General features: G+C 32.9%; 1 protein-coding gene across 1 annotated transcript; it reads right to left on the reverse strand.

Annotated features, from left to right (window-relative positions):
• Positions 1–1,548: 1,548 nt before the first annotated feature.
• On the reverse strand, positions 1,549–17,266 carry LOC132753989 (cell division cycle-associated protein 3-like). The gene is made up of 4 exons (XM_060744570.1): positions 17,191–17,266; positions 11,260–11,521; positions 6,163–6,378; positions 1,549–4,263 (listed from the first exon to the last, which is right to left on the reverse strand). Exons 2-4 carry the CDS (start codon positions 11,489–11,491, stop codon positions 4,013–4,015), a joined length of 699 nt encoding a protein of 232 aa, XP_060600553.1. The 5' UTR covers positions 11,492–11,521; positions 17,191–17,266; the 3' UTR covers positions 1,549–4,012.
• Positions 17,267–21,162: the final 3,896 nt, after the last annotated feature.

A 21,162-nucleotide genomic window follows, 5' to 3' on the forward strand; every position in this document is an offset into this window, starting at 1 on the left:
GTCTTCACAAATACTTTTAATGAAAATTAATTGCTGTACTACAGGCTTAAATTAGAAGTTTGTCATTAAGATTAACTAAAACTATCATTATAAATGTGATTAATACCCCCGCAAGACTGCTTCGGAAATGAGGAAGTTACTATTAACAGAATACCTTGTAAAATAATTGAAATGAGAAATGGCTGTGGGCAATAAAAGATAGTTGTTGCTCTTGTATGTTGCATTTCCTTTTCACTGTGGTTGACCATTGATGACGTTTTATTGAATTACTCTGTAATAAGTCCAGAAAGAGTTACGCTTCTTGAGCAAGTGCACTTCCTCTCATTGCGCTTGACCATTGTATGAAGTTGTATTGAATTCCAACTACTAGTTTTCAAGTTATGCACTGGACAAAAAAATAACAAAGGGCACTAACTATGATGTAAATAGTCCAAATAAAGTTATGGTTCTTGTGCACTGCAATTCCTCTTATTGTGCTTGACCATTGTATGAAGTGTATTGAATTCCAACCAGTACTTTTCAAGTTATGCTCCGGACAAGGAAAAGTATGAAAGAGCAATAACTCTGTAATTTGTCAAAATGGAGTTATGGTTCTTGTGCACTGTACATCCTCTAAATGTGCATGACCATTGTATGAAGTTGTATTGAATTCCAACAAGTAGTTTTTAAGTTATGCTCCGGACAAGGAAAAGTAACAAAGGGCAATAACTCTGTAATTAGTCAAAATGGAGTTATGATTCTTGTGCACTGCACTTCCTCTCAATGTGCTTGATAATTGTATGAAGTTGTATTGAATTCTAACAATTAGTCTTCAAGTTATGCTCCGGACAAAAAAGCAATAGAAAAGTAACAAAGGGCAATAACTCTGTAATTACTTTAGTTATGGTTCTTATGCACTGCACTTCTTATTGTGCTTGACCATTGTATAAAGTTGTTTTGAATTCCAACCAGATGATTTCAAGTTATGCTCCGGACAAGGAAAAGTAACAAAGAGCAATAACTCTGTAATTAGTCAAAATGGAGTTATGGTTCTTGTGCAATGTACTTCCTCTCAATGTGCTTGATCATTGTATGAAGTTGTATTGAATTCCAACCTTTAGTCTTCAAGTTATGCTCGGACAGAAAAAAGCAATAGAAAAGAAACAAAGGGCAATAACTCTGTAATTACTTTAGATATAGTTATGGTTCTTGCACACTGCACTTCCTTTTATTGTTCTTGATCATTGTATGAAGTTGTCTTGAATTCCAACCAGAAGTCTTCAAGTTATGCTCCGGACAATGTGACTCATATACCCCCCCCCCACTTCGTTTCAGGGGGGGGGGGGTGTATAATAACTTTGAGTATTTGTGGCAAAACTTTAGATGTCATTCACAGTAGATATTTGGTGGCAGATGATCATTACTACAACAAATACTGTAGCTAAATTAAAACCACAACAAGTACAGATACAAGCTGGATATTTTCCTATATTAAAAGAAGTCTATTTAAATGGGGTTTCAACCAAATATGCTTTGGTCAAAATATTTTAGTTTCAACAAAACCTTTCATAATGTTGGATTTTTTATTTCCTTTTTAAACACTGTATACACTATTTACAAAATATACTCGTATCATGAAAACAAAGATTTATTCATTTTAACTGGAGTACAAAACCTGATTATTGTCATTACAATATGAAATAAGTTTTCTAATATATATAGATATATATATATAAATGATACCACAACTTCAAGACCTGTCACAAGTTGTTGTTCCTAATTATACTATCACGAAACAAGTCTAGATAATGAAAATAATATGGCATGTTTATAGTTACTACAAATAGTGATCAAATAATTTCTATAAATAGACACCTATCAACTTTTCTCAACTGAAATTTTTTATAAACAACACCATAACTGTTTAATATCATACGTAATACATGAATAAGAATTTAAATAAAAAATATATGCAGAGATCTTGCCGAGGACGCGATTTTGAGCCATTGGCGCTACAAAAATGAGAATGTCGCAGGAAAATCGGCAGCAAAGGGCGCATTTAGGTCAATGTTTACTTATTTTCCCAAGGCCCATACTTTGGTCAAAATGGCCCATCATTTTCAGACCAAGTAGGTCCAGGGCCAAGTACTTTCAAATTATCTGCAGATCTCTGTATATGTCACAGCAAACACACAACTATTTGCACACTTTTTGTTAAATTAGAACAAAATAAGAGAAATTCTACATACAAACATCACATCAAAAGTAAGAGTTCATTATGTCAAAGGAAAAACAAAGTATAAGAAATTGTCAAAAACCAGGAATTCCACCAAAGATTATAGGTTAATCCTCTCAGAAATATCACATGCCCTATGCATAGTAGAGTATTCATATATTACTTACATAATGGAAACAAATTACCATAGATCATAATTTTGCACAAAAAAATTAAACCACTAAGCACTGATGATGTGCTCCAGGGCACTTGGTGATATATATTGCTATGAAAAATTTGTTGAAATCAGTTGAGAGATAGTAGTTGTACATTCAAAAGCATATTTCTGTATGCTTATTACATTATCATATCATGAAAATAAAAAAACATAGGGTCATAAATTAGATCACAAGGCACTGATGATATGCACCAGGGCACTTGATGACAATAGTTCTATGAAAGTTTGGTTGAAATCAGTTTAGAAATATAGAACCTGCCCACAAAAGAAATTGTTAACTCCTGTGACATTAACAAATCTAATAACAATTTTTCTTTCCTTTATAGAAAACTTGATTAAAAATAGGAAAGTTTCACCAAAACCTTTAAAAAAATGAGATAAATAGAAAAACAGTTTGTTTAACATCAAATTATATATATTACATATGAATAACCACTGTTCATTTTGCAGTTGTAGCTTTGCCATTAATAAAAATATTACATTGGTGTTCATAAGGTGATGTACATTCTAACAATGAAATAAATTAATACCCTCTGTGTAATATATAAACTGTTATATAACATTGAAACTATAGTAGGCCGTGTGATGTGTGTCATGTGTAGTCAATTTCAGAAATACCAGAAATTTTCTATGTTATCTCAGGAAAACAATACATACTTTTATATCTCACAAGATTTATTTACTATATAGCCTTATATGCTATATCATTATGTCACATGGCAACATCACTTGTCGGTTTACTCACATTGCTAAACTGCCCTCAGGTGGATACAGGGTGAGGGTTGTAGTTATGTTTAAGATGTCTAATTTAAATAGTGATTTGTTTGTTACATTAAAATATTTGTCACAATTTACTGAGGGTGATAGAACAAAATATTCACACAAAATAATGTCCACTTCGGCTAATGCCTCTGTTCACAACATTTACTTCTGGTAAACATTTCAATATAGTACTCTCAGTAAGATGTGAGGATATTGAATTAATGAAGATTTAATACTAAAGCTATTGAATGAGTTGAACAAAATCATATTATTATCATGCAAGCCTCTGGCAAGCATGACATTGGTTTTCTCAACCAGTTCAATAAATTTATTATTGAATCTACACAAATATAATATTATATTTATCACATATCTAAAATAAGAATGGTTTATAGTGTAACACTAACATCAGTACATTTAAATGCCATCTTTGTATATAATGCAAATGACGGTGTAATATTGTTTTTTATCAAAGGATTTATTTACTTTATTACACACCCACATCATGGTCTATGTGATAATATTATATTGTTAGTTATACATAAAACTGTATCCTAGAAATTTCATACACATGTACTTGGTGATACAACATTCAAGTGAAAAAAATTCTCAAAAGTCATGGTACCAGTTAAAATCTGCAAAATAACCCACAGATACAAACAATCTTATCAAATAGTTTTAAATTATTTCTTTAATATAAGTCACCACCTGTCATTGATAATAAGGTCACAACATGGAACAGATAAAGAAATATAGGTGTAGAATATTTAAGAGAAACAGAATGAACACAGATCTAGGTGAAAATGTCATACATAAAGTCACATGTTCTCTTTATCTCTAACAATAAACCTTGACAACGAGTTCTCCTGTGAACAGGTCATTTTCTTATCCAAGTCTTTGATTTGTTTTCTCTGTACAAGTTTAGCTGGAGAGTTCATATCAATGATACGTGTTGATAATGGGGAACGAGTATTCTCTTTAGTATTTCCGGCATTTTTCACTGGGAACAACTCTTTTGGCTGAGCTGCTTTTGTTTTTTTCTTCTTCAGTCTGACCTTATCTGTCATATCTAAAAATAGATAAAAAAATCTGTCACTACATGTATATATACATACAGATAACAGGAACATAGAAAAACTAATAATTTTTTTCATATATATTACACTATATATATTGGCAGTCAGAAACTTAAACATGTAGCCAATAAGAACCACCAACTTTCCAATTAGAGTCACCAGACACAAAGCTTACTCATATAGAACTTCTTTGAATTTATGAATGGTGGAAATTCACAAAATTCTAAAATGATACTTTTAGAAACAGCCAATGCTCTTTTCCTTAAATTATTATTTTTTTATTGTTTTCTTTCCCCTTAAATAATGAAGGAGCCAGGGCCTTTTATGATTTGTAAAAGACAAAGTGCCATTTTTCTTAAAGTTGTGAAACAAGAAACGCAATAGTTGTAAATAACTTGGAATATTATAGGGTATTAAAAGGTGACACTGCTGAATAGACTTTGAAATTCTGTTTTTATTAACTGTTTTGTAACAATCCTTAAATAATTTCTTTATATGTACTTTAATCCCTGGAAGAACGCGGAGTTTAACAGCTAGCAACTGACAAATTTTTATTTTGAGTATACCACCACTGGTAAGAATTATGACATCTCAGCCTAGAGAGCACTGTTGTATTGAACTCAGCCAGACATGTTAAAACACAATTAAACTCCCAGGAAAACTCCCATTGTTTATAATATTGGATACATACACAGCACACAGTTAATGCTTCTGTTTATATTAAATAACTGAGGTCAGATGTGACTTCAAAATCAAATTTTTATTATATATTTATAAATGAAATTTTGAGAAATATTGATGAAATAAAATGCGTATTTTCATTTTCCGTATTTTCACTGTAAAAATTTATTTTTCACTGCAGTGAAACATATTTTCCGTATTTTCACTGGTGTCTTGCCGGACTACTTTCTTTTAAATTCTGCCTGTACACAAAATTTAAGGGAAAGTCTTTCAAATTTTAATGTCAAAAAAGAGAAAAATGTATATAATAAACAGAAAATTCAAGTTTTTTCTATAAATACATGATTTATTTTCATCTTGTGGCATGAAAATTACCATATTTCACTCGTGGCTACTGCCACTCATGAAATATTTATTTTCATACCACTCGATGAAAATAAATCATGTATTTATAGAAAAAACTTGAATATCCTCTATCAACTGTTTTCTCTATAGGTTTAGCCATTTCAAGGTCTAATAACTTTATATAATTTGTGAGCAGTTTCCTCCTATTCTAACAACATTGTATTAAGGATACTTTCCCCAAATTTGAGATTTATTGTTGAAAAATGGATAATGAGTTAATTTGAATTAAATTGACCCCTACCAGAAATATTTCAAAAATCAGCTGCAATTGGAAATTTACATCTCCTGATTCATCTTAAAGAAAATCTTTGCCTTTCAAAATTTAAAATGATTACTATTTAGAAGACTGATCCTGCATGTAAAACTTCAACTAAGAAATGTCACAAATAGCTATAATTCAGTCAGTCCATGCTACAGTTATGGGCCTTGACTGACCTCATATTATGATCATGAAAACATGCCTTAAGTTTAGATGAAATACCTTCAGTAGTTTTTAAGAATCATTGATCTAGCGCACACAAAACTTTAATAATCTTGTAATCAGGAATTTTAAGTTCACAGTTTCATGAAAACAGGAAGATATGAATGACTGCTGTTTTCCATAGATTTTTAAACATTCAATTAAAATTTAAAGTAGCTATTTAAACACTCCTGAAACATTTTAAAGCAATTCTTTTCATTATGGTTATGGAAAAGTAGCTGGCAATGAAGCCTGCAGTATCAAAGTTACCTGCAAATTTTCTTCTGAATTTGGAAATTATAGCAAATACAAATTAATTTAGTATTTAAAAATATATGTTTTTTACCAAGCATCATCTGTTCATCAGGTACCAATCGAGTTGACTCGCAGTTTGGAAAGTCTTCGAGTGAGATATCCTCAATACCTGTAACACCTAATGTATCAGGTAAGTGTTGTACATGAGAATCATCTTCACATTCACACAGTGGATCTTTCTCTGTTTCATCATCATGATCTACTTTATCTTCTACTGACATTTCAACATTCACCTTCTGTACTGGAACTATAATACCGAAGTAAAACCAAAGCGGGTTATAAAACTTCATCTATTATGATTTACAAAAGTAAGGGTGAATTTCCCCCCCTCCCCTCACTTTACATTAATTTTTGACTTGCAACAATAGTTTCAGCATGTAACCACTTCTCACTCTTATAAAGTTGTTATCAGTATCTACATGTATTCTAGGATGCCTGATTGTGGCATTCATGTTTTTTCAAAGATTTCCAGTTGGCCTATTTGTTTACATGAACACCAAAACCAAAGGGAGGCAACTATAACATAAATAAAATAAAATTTTTGTTGAAAAAGTTTAGGGGTACAATTTTGTCGTCATAAGTAAATATTTTTATTCAAAGAATATCACTGGTTGAATGTTTTGGACAAATCATGTCATAGAAATGAATAAACAGGCGCTGATCAAGGAACATTCTGAAGAGATGCAGAGTACATTATTGGCACACCTTGTTTTTTTTTTAAATAACTGCATTTCTTTTAAAGTGAGGGGGGAAATTCGCCCTTATTTTTTATTTTTCTACAACTGACACTGTGTGATGATCATGTAAAAATTAGCAAGTAAATCTGAATTATTAATGTTGTCCTATTTTACACCTTGTCATCTTACTGAAACTTGAAACTACAAACTATAACTTGAATAAACAAAGAAACAGAATGACAATTAAAGTGCTTGGATGATTTCTGTTTCTTGGTTTTCTTTTCAACAGGTATGTCCTCCTAGCACTCCAAGGTCATTATGATAGACATATAGTAGCTGAAGTGTACTCAGAAAGTGGATAAAAACATTAATATACGGTATTGTATATATGATTATGGAATGCCGGTAGGGACATGCCACTTTGCTTATTTGCCAACTACTTAATTGCTTATTTGCTAATTGCTGATTTGCCAATTTGCTGATTTGCCAATTTGCTTATTTGCTAATTGCTTATTTGCTTATATACATAAATTTTTATGCTATTGTCAGGCGACACGTCCGACTCGCGAAGTTCTTGTTTGATATAAAATAACAAGTCTTTGTAGACTTTATTTCAAGCTCATGAACCTATATCATGTTATTATGTTTATAAAGTTTTGTTAATTATAACTTGTGACAATTATGATCAATCCATCGATCATTACCTAGAATATAGGTAGAAAGACAGATGGATACTTTTTAATCAATTTCGAAAAAAATAAATTCAGTTTCAGAAAGTAGTTGTTTTTTTTAAATTATCTTGAGTTTCAGTTTTAGCTTGCATACAAAGTACATGTACATGAAGAAGCTGTGCCCGTTATATACTGAATGTCAAGGTCACCAATGTATTGTACAAAGTAGGCTAGTAGCCTTTGTTTTTCTGTCATATCTCTGTTACTATTGCTTATATCTAACTGTAACTTCACATAAGCATTAAATAGGCAGCATGCATACACAATATTCATAGAGGCTTTGTCCATTATACCCTAGGTCATGGTCATGGTCACCTGATAGCATGTAAAATGTACAACACGAAGAAATGGAAAAGTGTGACCAAATTTCAAAAACATTGAACCAAAGCAAAATGTTGATGCACACACAGACAAAAGTGATCTCAAAATCTTACAGAGCTAAAAACGCAGCCTATTGCTTAAGTGCAAAGACAAACACCCGTGTTAAGCATGCACCAATTAATGTATCATTTGTGATACTATGTGTTCATACCACTAAAATGAGGCCCTCTGTGACAAATCTGCTGAGAATAACAACATTTTATATGCCATAAAATAAGAAATAGTTTTGTTTTCAAATTCTTTTATTTTCAATCTTTACCCAATAATTTTCACTTATATATGACTAATCAAGTGTTTATTATGCCATCAATCTCTGACTTAAGCTGCACAAACAGATCTATAGCTGCAACACATTATAAGGCATTCTCAAGCACAGATGCTGGCGGGTCAGATCCTGATCCTTACATGATACGCGTCTGTAAACACTATATCAAAACTATTTTAAATTTTATTTAAATACGAATTGGACATTTGTTACAACAATAAAACCATTAAGTATTTTATTGAGACTTGGTAGTATATGGTATTTTTTCATACCGGTATATGTAAAAATTGCTTGAAAACCAGTTTTAACGATGTCCAATTCGTGTTTAAATATTAAAATATTTTAAAACTAGAAATGTGTCATCATGCCACGGATGCCCCCGCATGCAGCCAAAATTTCAAATGTTATAATATTTAGTTCCAAATTTGTTTGCACAAATTATTTTTTTCATTCTAAGTTCAAAGCCCTTAAAACTTTTCAATGTTAACACAAACCATTTTTATACAATGTTCAAGGCACTGAAATTATTCAGTCTTAACCATTTTTATACAATGTTCAAGGCACTGAAATTATTCAGTCTTAACCTTTTAAAAATAGCATATTGCATATTTGTAGCCAACATAATGGCTATATACATTTCCACAAAAGTATGAGTGCTGAAACTGAAAGTTCAAAATTTTTCCAACATTCAGGAAAGATTAGTTGTCTAAAATCATTGAACCACGACCAAATTCAAACTTAAACTGCTTATTCCTAAGATGTATCTATATTATTTTCAAAGTGAAAGGGACATAACTCTGCCAAAAAATCATCGAACCATGACCAAATTCCAACTTGACCTGCACATTCCTTTGACATATCCATATGTCAATTTTGAGTTGAATATGTAACACTGTTGGGTTGATAATGAACAGAAACTGTAAATTTCATATCATTTTCAAAGTGAAAGGGGCATTACTCTGCCAAAAATCATTGAACCATGACCAGATTCGAACTTGGTCTGCGCATTCCTTTGACGTATCAATATGTCAAATTTGAGTTGAATGTGTAATATTGTTGGGGAGATAATAAACGGAAACTGAAAATTTCATATTATTTTTAAAGTGAAAGGGGCATAACTCTGCCAAAAATCATCGAACCATGACCAAATTTGAAATTGACCTGCGCATTCCTTTGACGTATCAATATGTCAAATTTGAGTTGAATGTTTAATACTGTTGGGGAGATAATAAATAGAAACTGAAAATTTCATATTATTTTCAAAGTAAAAGGGGCATAACTCTGCCAAAAATCATCGAACCATGACCAAATTTGAACTTGACCTGCGCATTCCTTTGACGTATCCATATGTCAAGTTTGAGTTGAATGTGTTGTACCATTGGGGAGTTAATGAACGGAAACTGAAAATTTCATATTATTTTCAAAGTAAAAGGGGCATAACTCTGTCAAAAATTATCGAACCATGACCAAATTTAAATTTGACCTGTATTTTCTCATGACATATCAATATGTCAAGTTTGAGTTGAATGTGTTGTAACGTTGGGGAGATAATGAACGGAAACTGAAAATTTCATATTATTTTCAAAGTAAAAGGGGCATAACTCTGCCAAAAATCATCGAACCATGACCAATTTCGAACTTGACCTGTATTTTCTCATGACATATCCATATGTCAATGTTGAATTGAATGTTTTGAACCGTTTGGGAGATAATGAACGGAAACTGAAAATTTCATATTATTTTCAATGTAAAAGGGGCATAACTCTGCCAAAAATCATCGAACCATGACCAATTTCGAACTTGACCTGTATTTTCTCATGACATATCCATATGTCAAATTTGAGTTCAATATGTGCAAGGGTTATTAAGATTATGAACGGAAACTAATGATGACGGAAAGACGGAATGACGGAACAGGGTAACACTATATGCCCCTGCCATTATATGGCGGGGGCATAAAGAGTGTTTACAGGGGCACGTATCATGTTGGGGTACGGGACCTGACCCCCAAGCGTCTGTGTTCTCAAGGACATGTCAGCCATCAGTTGTAGACATACATCTGCGTAGGCATCACTGCAACTAAATTCATTGACCAACAGTATTCTTGGAAAAACACTGAATTTACAAGAATGCTGTTGGTAAAAGTTAACAGATCTGACTCAACTTGTTGTCTGTAGTCAGATTTTCCATATTTTTCCGGCACAGTGTAAAGTATTTCTATTGCAAAAAAGCAAATTAGCAATTGGCAAATAAGCAAATACGTAAACCAGCGGTTAACAAATAAGCAATTTAGCAATTCAGCAATTGGCAAATAAGCAAATTTGTCGTTAAGACTATCAGCCATTAGCAAATAAGCAAATCGGCAATTAGCAAATAAGCAATTCAGAAATTAGCAAATAAGCAAATTGGCATGTCCCTACCGGCATTCCATAATATGATAGTAGAAAAAATGTTTCTCAATTATACCATTTAACAGTTATAACGCACCTCAGGGCTTCTTTCAGTTCCAAAATTTGGAAGTCAGAGACTGCAAGGGGCATCAGAAGCAGAGTGGTTTAGGTTGTTGACTCCAAACCACTTACCCCTCACCGCTGTGGGTTAGAATCCTGACAGGGACTTTTGATTCTTACATGTGAGGAAGCTATCCAGCTAGATTACGGAACATCGGTGGTTCTACTCAGGTGCCACTTCGTGCCTGAAATTATGCACGGAAGGGCACCTGAGATCTTCCTCCACCAGTAAAGCTGGAACGTCGCCATATGACCTATACTGTCGGTGTGACATAAAATCCAATCAAACAAACAAACAGAGACTGTAAAATCTCCGACACTGTAAGTCACATGATATAGGTAAAGAAGGAAAAAGCATTACGTTTTGGAAGTACAAAACTAAAATCAAGGAGTAAATTACTCCCAAACTTCCTCTAAAAGAAGCCCTGTAAGTATGATGACCACAAAACCACACAGACTGACACAGCACTCAGTGACAGGTAAAAATCATAATGTCTCTGACAATAATCACACGCCACTTGCTTAATATATAAATATAATACTAGAAACATTAAGTTTAAAAACCTGTTTTTGCAGTTTGAAGAGGTGCTAGTGGTGTGCGATCTATACCAACAGTAGGGGATCTGGGGTCAAGAGGGTCATGCAATGCTCCCTCTGGAGTTTTGTTCACTACAATAGGTGTTCTAGAGATCTCCTCAGATGGTGACCGTGGATCTAGAGATAATATTCTACTCCTGTTATTGTCACATTTAGGTGTTGTCACACTCACTGCTTCATGTCCATTACTGTTACCCATCTTTTACGTGGTTTTGCAAGTTAAGGAAATCTGAAAGAATAGATGTTCAAAAATAAATGGTTTAGAACTTTAGACATATATATATGCAGAAAAAGAACATATAATTTTCAACAATCAATGTACGTAATGGTCCTTCTTTTAAAAGGGCAGAGCAACACGTTAATAGCCACAGTTCTGAATGGCTGGAGAGATTTCTTGGGTTAAGAAAGTGGCTTAACTGGTTGTCTTAAATGTGTCTGTGCAGTGTTTCTGTAGCCACTTTAATTGCATATAATTTTTGCTAGAGAGACAAAATGGAGCACTTTAGAATCTGTCAGCAACAAAATCCATACCATAACAGGGCATTTTTTTCCTTCTGTAACAGGGGGTGATATAAGGCCCCTTCACAATTCAAAATTGCACTTTTTTTTCACAAAGAAGCTCAAAAAAGTTCACAATTTCAAAAGAGATTTCACAAAATATTGGGACTTTGTTTCGAAATACATTGTTTACCTTGCGGTGGAACTTGATTTATGCCAATTGCAATAACAGAATGAACAGGCTGTTACTCTAAGCATTTTCACAGTGCTACATGTAGTTTAATACTCTCTATCTTTTAATAATTCAAGCTTTTTATGTTGTAGATAGAATGATCTGGAAACACAATTTGTAAACCCTTCTTGCTACAATTAAACAGGTCTTAGTGTAACTCTGTATAGTTTGCATATACACAAATTATGTACTTAATATTCAAGAAAAATATGAAAATAAAATACAAGAGCAAAAATAAATTATTTTTACAATATGATGTTCTCTAAAAAAATTTTAACCTGTAAAAAAAGATAAATATTTCAGAAAAAAAATGTTTTAAATGTCATGATCTGTTGAAAAACATACATGTAGTTAGATTGCTTGTTCAGAATATTTGCTGACAATTGGTAGCATTGTGAAAATGCACAAAATTAAATATCAAATATTTGTAAATTACATCGTGAAATATTATAAAATCTTTACATGATGCCATTAAATAACATATTTTCTCTGTAAAATCAATTTCTATTTTGTCACTGAACAAAAATCTTATGAAACTTGGACCTATTTTCAAATATGAGTAGTAAATTTTTACCTAGACACCAGGAACGCTTTGTTCCTTTTTTAAGTAAAACTTGTAGGGGTGTCATCGATAAGGATTTTTGTATTGATAAATCGATAATGAATTATCGGCGATACAGCGAATATATCGATTGCCAGGCAAAATTAAGCTTTCAAGTCTTTTTTAATTTGTTTTAATATGCAGTTATATTTAAACACATGCAAAAAATATAAATAAACTATGAAAAGTGAACAATTTGTTTTTTTTATCATTATAACTTCTAATGACAACTAATGACTAGTAACTATAAAGTTTATAGCCTTTTCCATTTGACTTTTGTTGTTGTTGCTATTACGTAGTTACAGATTATGCTAAATCCCTTCCTTGCCGTTCCATAAGACTTAGTAAGCAGGGGTTTAATTGGCAAATTATTGTGTTTAGAACCTGAATAATTATTAAAGTTTAACATAAAATTACATATGTAATCATAATTTTTATAAAGAAAAATTTACAAAAATTTTCTTGGCATTTTCCGTTTTAAAAAATCTGAATTTTGGGTCTTGACCCCACTTAAGATTACAACGAAATTTGGCAGCATTCGTTAGAGACACTGGGAGGTAACTCTGGTGTTTATTTCCGTTTTAGTTTTAGAAAACAAAAAATTTGAAATATGTTAGTTCTGGCTTTCATAACTTTATAAATGTATGTCTCTTTTATTTTGATGTTTAGTCTATCAGTATTATAAAACCTGTTTGCTGAAGTCTCTTTAGTTAGAAATATGTGTGCATCCGATATTTAAAAAATGGAATCGATATCGAATCGGATAACAAAGATCGTTGATTGAATCAATTACACTCCTAAGAAATTGATAATGTAATGTAGCCAGGATTAGTTCTCAGTAATTTTTTTATCGATTTAACAAAAAAATCTTATAATTTGATTTTTGAACAGTGATGTACTTAGTCCAAAAATATGACGATGCTTTGAGATATTTTTGCTTCTGGGCAAAGCAACAGGCTTGACCGACATAAACTATAACAAGCCTCTAACATCGGATATATTGGTCTATGATGTACAATGCCTGATCACAGTCGGTTGATACCATTATCAGTAATCACATGACTCTGTGACATATTAAATCAATAATCATATGATTTATAATGGTACAGACTCTCGGACAGCGACGAATTATACTGTGCTCCTCTTAGTTCACGGTACCTAACGATTTGAAACCAGAAAGAAAGCAACAAATGAATTTTATGGTACATGAAAATATGCCATTACCGTGAAATAAGTGATGACGCGGAATTAGTGATGTTGAGTATACTCTCCAAATGCTCCAATAGCTTAGAGCCTAGAGACAATGCATGTTAATGAAATAGGCCTGTAGTTACTAGGCTGTAACATTTTTGGCCTTTCTTATAAAAAAGTTATATACAGGGACAATGATAGCTAAAGAGACTTCAGCGAACAGGTTTTATAGTACTGCTAGACCTATTCGCACGTCAAAATAAAAGCGACATATAAAGTTATGTAAGCCCAGTGATTTTCCTACTTATATAACAGACTCCGAAAAAGGGCTTCTTCCCAATTGAAATTTTCTTTAAAATCATGCAGTTTTCCCAAAAATCTGAACTTAACCCTGTTTTTTTTCTTCCCAAATAAGCAATTTTAGCCATAATTTTTCCCAAATTCAAGAGGCTAAGGCTTCTTCCCAATTAAGCAAGAAAAATCACTGAAGCCAGAACTTGGACAATGACAGCAAGCTTCCAGTCATATGGGACAGTATCCAGTCGAGAAAAATGGTTTGTTTTAGGCCTCATATTGTATTTCTGGTTTCAACGGAGTGAATCACAGATTTTTGAACTGCCTGACAGATGTGCTGTTCTCATCGCAAACAGGACGTTTACGCCCCAAACCAAATCGGTCCCAGTCGAAAAATCGGCCCCTGGACGTTTCGGCCCTTTTCCGCGAGACGTTTCGGCCCCACTACAGTGTATTGCTTGATTGATTAACAACAATTAATTTAATTACAATTAAACAATTTATATGACACTTTAATTCTTTGAATAATTATTTATTATCTTTTGATCTCTTGAACCATTTAGATATACGTTTATGTTTTTAAAGGTGTTACAAACAATAAAGGCCGGTTACTTACTTATAAAACAAACCACTAAAACTTCTTGATTAAGAAAGTTACTTACAATTTTTCCTTAGAAAACATTATCTTTTGATCTTAATTAAACTATACGTAATTTCTTCAAAGTGTAACTAATTAACTGTTTATACTTTATGCTTATTGGCAGTATTGTTTTGTGTCTTGCTTCTTAATCATTCAAATACAATATCATCTATATATGGTTTATAAATGTTTTTGTGTGTGTTAAATTTTTACAAATAAAGTTTATGTTCTGTTCTGTTTGTATTGATTACTTTCCCCCTACTACAATAATAATCTAGTTTTTATACTAAATGATTAAATATCAGGGTTCGACACTAACTGTTTTAACAAGGGATCCCAAAGGAATCCCTGAGATTTAATTCAGGGATTCCTCCTAAATGTCAGGGATTCCTCAGATCAAAATAGTAAAATATAAAGGCGAAGAATAACAAGGGAGTGCAGCAATCCGATTTCAAATTCTTTTTTTAAAGACCACATACATGAATTATATTGCCTTGTTTCAGATGCAGAAAATGTAGTTTATGAGCCCTTTGGGTTTTTTTGTTTGCTTGGATTTTTACGACATGTCAACACATAACTGGCCGTATGAGCCCTTTGGAAATATTGCTGTTTAAAGTTTTAAAAGTGTTTCAAAGTGTTTACTTTACTAGTATATAATAATTGTACTGCTAAGATAAATTAAAACATAATACATTTTTTACATGCACGTAAACAGAATAACATTATGCTCACCCACTGAACAAGAGTTCGATTTGAAAATAAAACCTGTTTTCTCCCTGGGGTTGATAATTGTGAACCTGTTTCTGTAAATGAAGGTATAATGCAAGTGCCCTGGCAATGGGACTTAGGGTTTGAACTTTTGAAGTTAAGTAGGAACTGGGGAAACATTTTTTCAGATAGCCTAGGGTTCACTGAAATAGAGCCAACATATCATCTGTAGATCTTTAAAAACTTACAGGTAATGATTAGGCTCCATACTCCTGTAAGTTCTGGTATGGATAACTTTTAGAAAATATTTACTTTCATGTCATTTAAAAAGAAATGTTTAATTATTGATCACTTTAAAAAAATAAGTGATTTTCAGCTTACTGTACACTTTTTGTGTTTAAAAGGAAATATCCCATAGATTGTTATAAATTAAATATTTTGTTGAATTTTACTAAAGCTAAAATATCAAGAAAAAAGTTTTGTTTTGCATTACAAGTAGGGTACCTTCAAATGATTTTGTTTTTAAAAGTAAAAAGTTGCTCCAAGTCCATGACAGGATGTGTAATATCCAAATTTATTGTTCTCAATTTTTACACTGAAATGTCCGATTCTTTTCCTCCCTGTGTGTATTGATTTTTTTTAAGTTTTGACATATGCCACATCAAAGGCACTCACCGCATACAGCAGTCACGTAGTTCAGAACACTGATTGGTCCAAAGAACTGTCAGATGAAATATACGTCATTTGGTGTATGTTTCACCTAAGGATTTTTCTTCTTTTTTTGTCGGTAAATTATGCGTGACCTTGATTGACCTTAGAACACTTCAGTCTTTAGTGAGACAATATTTTTTAGCATTTAAGGCTGCAGAGTTTCAAAAAGGATTTTAAACTGAAAAGTATGGATTCTTTTTATTTTATTTATTAATTATACTTTTGCTGTACTACAGGGAGAAAAAAAATACATCAGTAATCTTTTTGTTTTTTTTTCACTTTTTTTACGAAAATTTACAATGATCACAATTTAAATGCTGAATTATGGTACACAAAAAAAAACCAAACACGTACTTGTTAACTTCGTAGCTACCGCCGGCAACGCCGATCTGCACATATTTGAAGTGAAAAAAATTATACGATAATTATATTTTTTTCTTGAATTTTCACAACTTAATATTATGAAGTCAATGCATGATATAAAATTATTCAAGAATGTTTCTTGGGGCCGAAACGTCTCGAAATCTTCTCATCTTAGTTCACGATACTTAACACTTTTAAACAAGAGAGAACAAACAATGAAGCTTACGGTACAAAAATTGTCATAAGTTGTAACATATAGGGATTTCCTGCTGTATGACACAAGAAAACAATGATATATTCAGGCGAAATCAGTTTTAAAAGACCAGACATAGACCAGAAATTTTTGAAAACAGCATGTCATTATTTAAACTACGGTAAACGGTGTTAGACTATAGTTTTTTTCCTGTTTCAGTTAAAATTTAAATGTTATATTGGTCAATTTTTAACATTATTTACTTTGTAACTCAAAACTAAATTTTTTAAAGAGAGGCATCGCGAAAATATATGAAATTGTAAAATTCAGAACAAAAGTAGGGTTTAGTGAATCATGCTATGCATATCAATTGTTATTCAAATCATTGACAGAATAAACAACATATCAAAGCGTATACCTTTACGTATATGGTAAAATGAAACAATAATAATAAAAGAATTATTTACAATTTTGAACTTCCCGCTGGACCAATCAAATCAATTTATCAGGTTTTGTCTAATTTTCAGTATAGTAAATAGTAATCGCTGTCATCTTACTTTTTAGGTTGAATACCACTAACTTTTCCGAAAATAATTGTTCATTGTAACGACATTACAAATCCATCCATCCATCAAAAAAAGAGGAAAAAAAGAGCTGAGTGTGACTAGCAGGCGCGTTGTCAGTGAACTGTTAATAAAATACATTATTTATATGCAAATTTGTGATTTGATGAAAGAATAATTTTTTTTAGAAGACTATCAATTTAAAAGACATAGTGTGCAGATTAGAATTTGTAGAATGGGTCAAGCCTCTCGGTAAAGATGTTCAAACTGACGCTAGACTGAACAGTTACAGGAAGGCTATTCCAAAGACGTAACTATGCTCCTAGAAAAGAAAGAATTTGATGGTATTGTGTCCTCGAGAAGGGTATCAGGTAGTTCATATTTCTTGTTTGAGTAAGGTGTTGGTGGTCAACAAAGACAATGTTGTTTTGGATTTTATACAAGTAGGTTATAGCACATCAATGTTTCGACGCTGCTCAAGGCCAATTATAAAGAAGTATATAAAATAACTATTTTTAATATGAAGTTAAGAATATTTTATGATTTTTTTTTAACTTTGCAAGAAAACAGAATTATTTTTGTTAAGAAGTTAAGAATATCTTATGATCTTTTTTTAAAGTTTGCAAGAAAACAGAATTATTTTTGTTAAGAAGTTAAGAATATTTTATGATTTTTTTGCACGGGTTTGCCAATTACGTTCAGTTATCTTTTTTGAGACACTACTAGTATAGTCATAATCATTAAAATATATTGAGCAGCTGATCTTTGGACTTGCTGTATCTTATAAATTAAGTATTTCTGCCAAGGATGCCAAATTATGGAGCAATTAATATTTAACCTGAGGTTAAACATGTTTCCTTTATCTTTTTATTTGAGGTTTTAACATAATTATTTCTTCTAATGAATCTAAGAGAGTTATTTGCTTTAGATGTAATACTGTTTATATGTTTGGGTCATGAAAGGTCTTGACTAATAGTATTTTGCTTCTTGCGTTGAGTTATGTTGAATGTTATGGAGGGTATAAGGATAATTTACAGGGTTTCTTTTTCTTGTTATTCTGAAAGTCTAACCTTACATTTGACACTATCAGGAAGGTCATTTATGTAGGAAGACCTAATACAATACCTTGGGGACACCTGAGAGGATTGGTAGAATTCTTGACTTTTTACCTTCAAGTACTACTTGCTGGGAGCGAGACCTAAAGGATAGACCCAATTTGTAATCTCGTGACTTATGCCCAATCTTTCCAATTAACTCACAAGTTTGTGATGGTCCACCTTATCAAATACTTTACTGAAATCGATGACTATGACATCAAGTTTTTGGCCACTTTCAAGATTGTCATGAATTTCCTGGGAGAAGCTTACTAGCTGGGTCTCACAACTACGTTTTTACCTGTCATGTTGATAGGGGCTAAGAATGTTGTGCTTATCATAAAAAGGACATAATATTGGACACTAAGATGTGCTATATATATAGATGGACGCTATACATGTGGGGAGAGATGTCTATAATTGCTGGGTTTGCATTTTTGGCTTTTTTGTAAACTGGGGCAATCATAGCATGCTTCCAGTCTTCTGGGACAATACCTGTTTTTAGTGAGATCTGAGATGTGGGTCAGTATATGGGAGTAACCTCTTGATGGAGCTCTTTTAGTAGCCGAGGTAAGTCTTTGATCAGGACCAGAAGCTTTATTTGGATGTAGACCTTTTAAAAGTTTCTTTACACAATCCTCCGATATAGACACTTCTGGCATAGATACGTGGTGGTTTGGTTTCATTATCCCTCATGTACAGACTCAATCAAACCGAGTCTGCAATTCTTATGTTATTTTGTTGTGATTAATGGTTCTGAGGGATCACTTTTTTTTCCTGAATTTTGGAATAAGCATTGTGAAAATTTACCATCAGAAATGACGTGCACAGCATTTTTCATAATTGCAAATATAACTTCGGATGACATGTGCGACTTGAAATCAGCTACCAAAAATTAAAGACGTATTTAATGCCTTCCGACAAGTGAGAAGTGGCAATTAGCACTGCCACAAAATTTAACTTTTACAGCAAAATTATGATTCCGACATACTTGTATGATGATCCTGGTAAGAATTTATCTATTTCATTAACATATTTGTAATATCGTATCCCTTTCAATTGGCGAATTTAAGGAATTGTGTATTAGTATTATTTTGTCAATCAGTTAATTGTATTTCCCTTGTATTTTGGTTGTAGGTTGTACGTTTCTATAGGTCTCGCGACAATAAAAGAATGAACACCTAGAAGACTGCCTTTACATATATTTGCTTTCACACAGACGTGCCCATGATTGTAATAATGCCTTCACTTTGACTTTTCCAGGATTGTTATTACGGATTTTAATTATACATGCACACTGCATTGCCCAGGATAGTTACTATGCCTTCAAATTGACTTGCCCAGGATTTTATTTTGCCTTCACATTGACTTGCCCGCAATTTTAATTATGCATTAACACTGACTTGCCAAAGATTGTAGTTATGCCTTCACACAGTAACTTGACCGTAATTATAATTATGCCGTCACATTGACTTCTCCAGGATTGTAGTTATACTTTCACACTGACTTGCCCGGAAGTTTGATTATGTCTTCACATTGACTTCTCCAGGATTGTAGTTATGCCTTCACACTGTCTTGCCCGGAAGTTTGATTATGCCTTCACATTGACATCTCCAGGATTGTAGTTAAGCCTTCACACTGTTTTGCCCGGAAGTTTGATTATGCCGTCACATTGACTTCTCCGGGATTTCTTTATGCCTTTACACGGGCTTGCCCGGAAGTTTGATTATGCCTTCACATTGACTTGCCCGTAATTTTAATTCTGCCTTTATACTGACTTGCCCAGGACTGTAGTATTTCCTTCACACTGACTTGCCCGGTAGTTTGATTATGGCTTTACATTGACTTGCCCAGGATTTCTTTATGCCTTGACACTGACTTGCCCGTAATTTTAATTATGCCTTCACACTGACATGCCCAGGATTGTAGTTATGCTTTCATAGTGACTGTCCGCACTTTTGAATTAAGTCTTTACATTGACTTGTCCGGGATTAAATTATTCTATCATATTAATTTTCCGGAATGGTTATTGCTGTCACAGACACTTAACGGTATTGTTATTTTGCCTCCACCTTGACTTTCCCGGGGTTATAATTATGTCTTCACCTTGACATGCCCAGAATATGAGATACTTTTTATCAAGTTGTTTAATCTGTCATTGATAGTCTGTCACCTGTGACTAATGTTGTACCTTCACATTGACTTGCCTGGGATGATAACTATGCCTTCACATTGACTTGCCCGAGGTTTATGTATCCGTTCACATTGACTTGCCCGTGATTGTAATTATGCCTCCACATTGACATGCCCGAGGTTTATGTATCCGTTCACATTGACTTGCCTGGGATTGTAATTATGCCTCCACATTGACTTGGTTGGGATTGTAATTATGCCTCCACATTGACTTGCCCGAGGTTTGTGTATCCTTTTACATTGACTTGTTCGGGATTGTAATAATGCCTCTACATTGACTTGCCCGGGATAGTAACTATGCCTTCACATTGACTTGCCCGAGGTTTATGTATCCGTTCACATTGACTTGCCCGGGATTGTAATAATGCCTCTACATTGACTTGCCTAAGATAGTAACTATGCCTTCACATTGATTTGCCTAAGATTTATGTATCCGTTCACATTGACTTGTCCGGGGTGGAATTATGCCTCCACATTGACTTGCCCGGGATTGTAATTATGCCTCCACATTGACTTGCCCGGGATTGTAATTATGCCTCCACATTGATTTGCCTAGGATTGTAATTATGCCTCCACAATGAATTGCCCG

This window comes from Ruditapes philippinarum, unplaced genomic scaffold (genome assembly GCF_026571515.1).
Source record: "Ruditapes philippinarum isolate M1 unplaced genomic scaffold, ASM2657151v2 ctg4269_1_1_1_1, whole genome shotgun sequence".
Classification (NCBI taxonomy): Eukaryota; Metazoa; Mollusca; class Bivalvia; order Venerida; family Veneridae; genus Ruditapes; species Ruditapes philippinarum.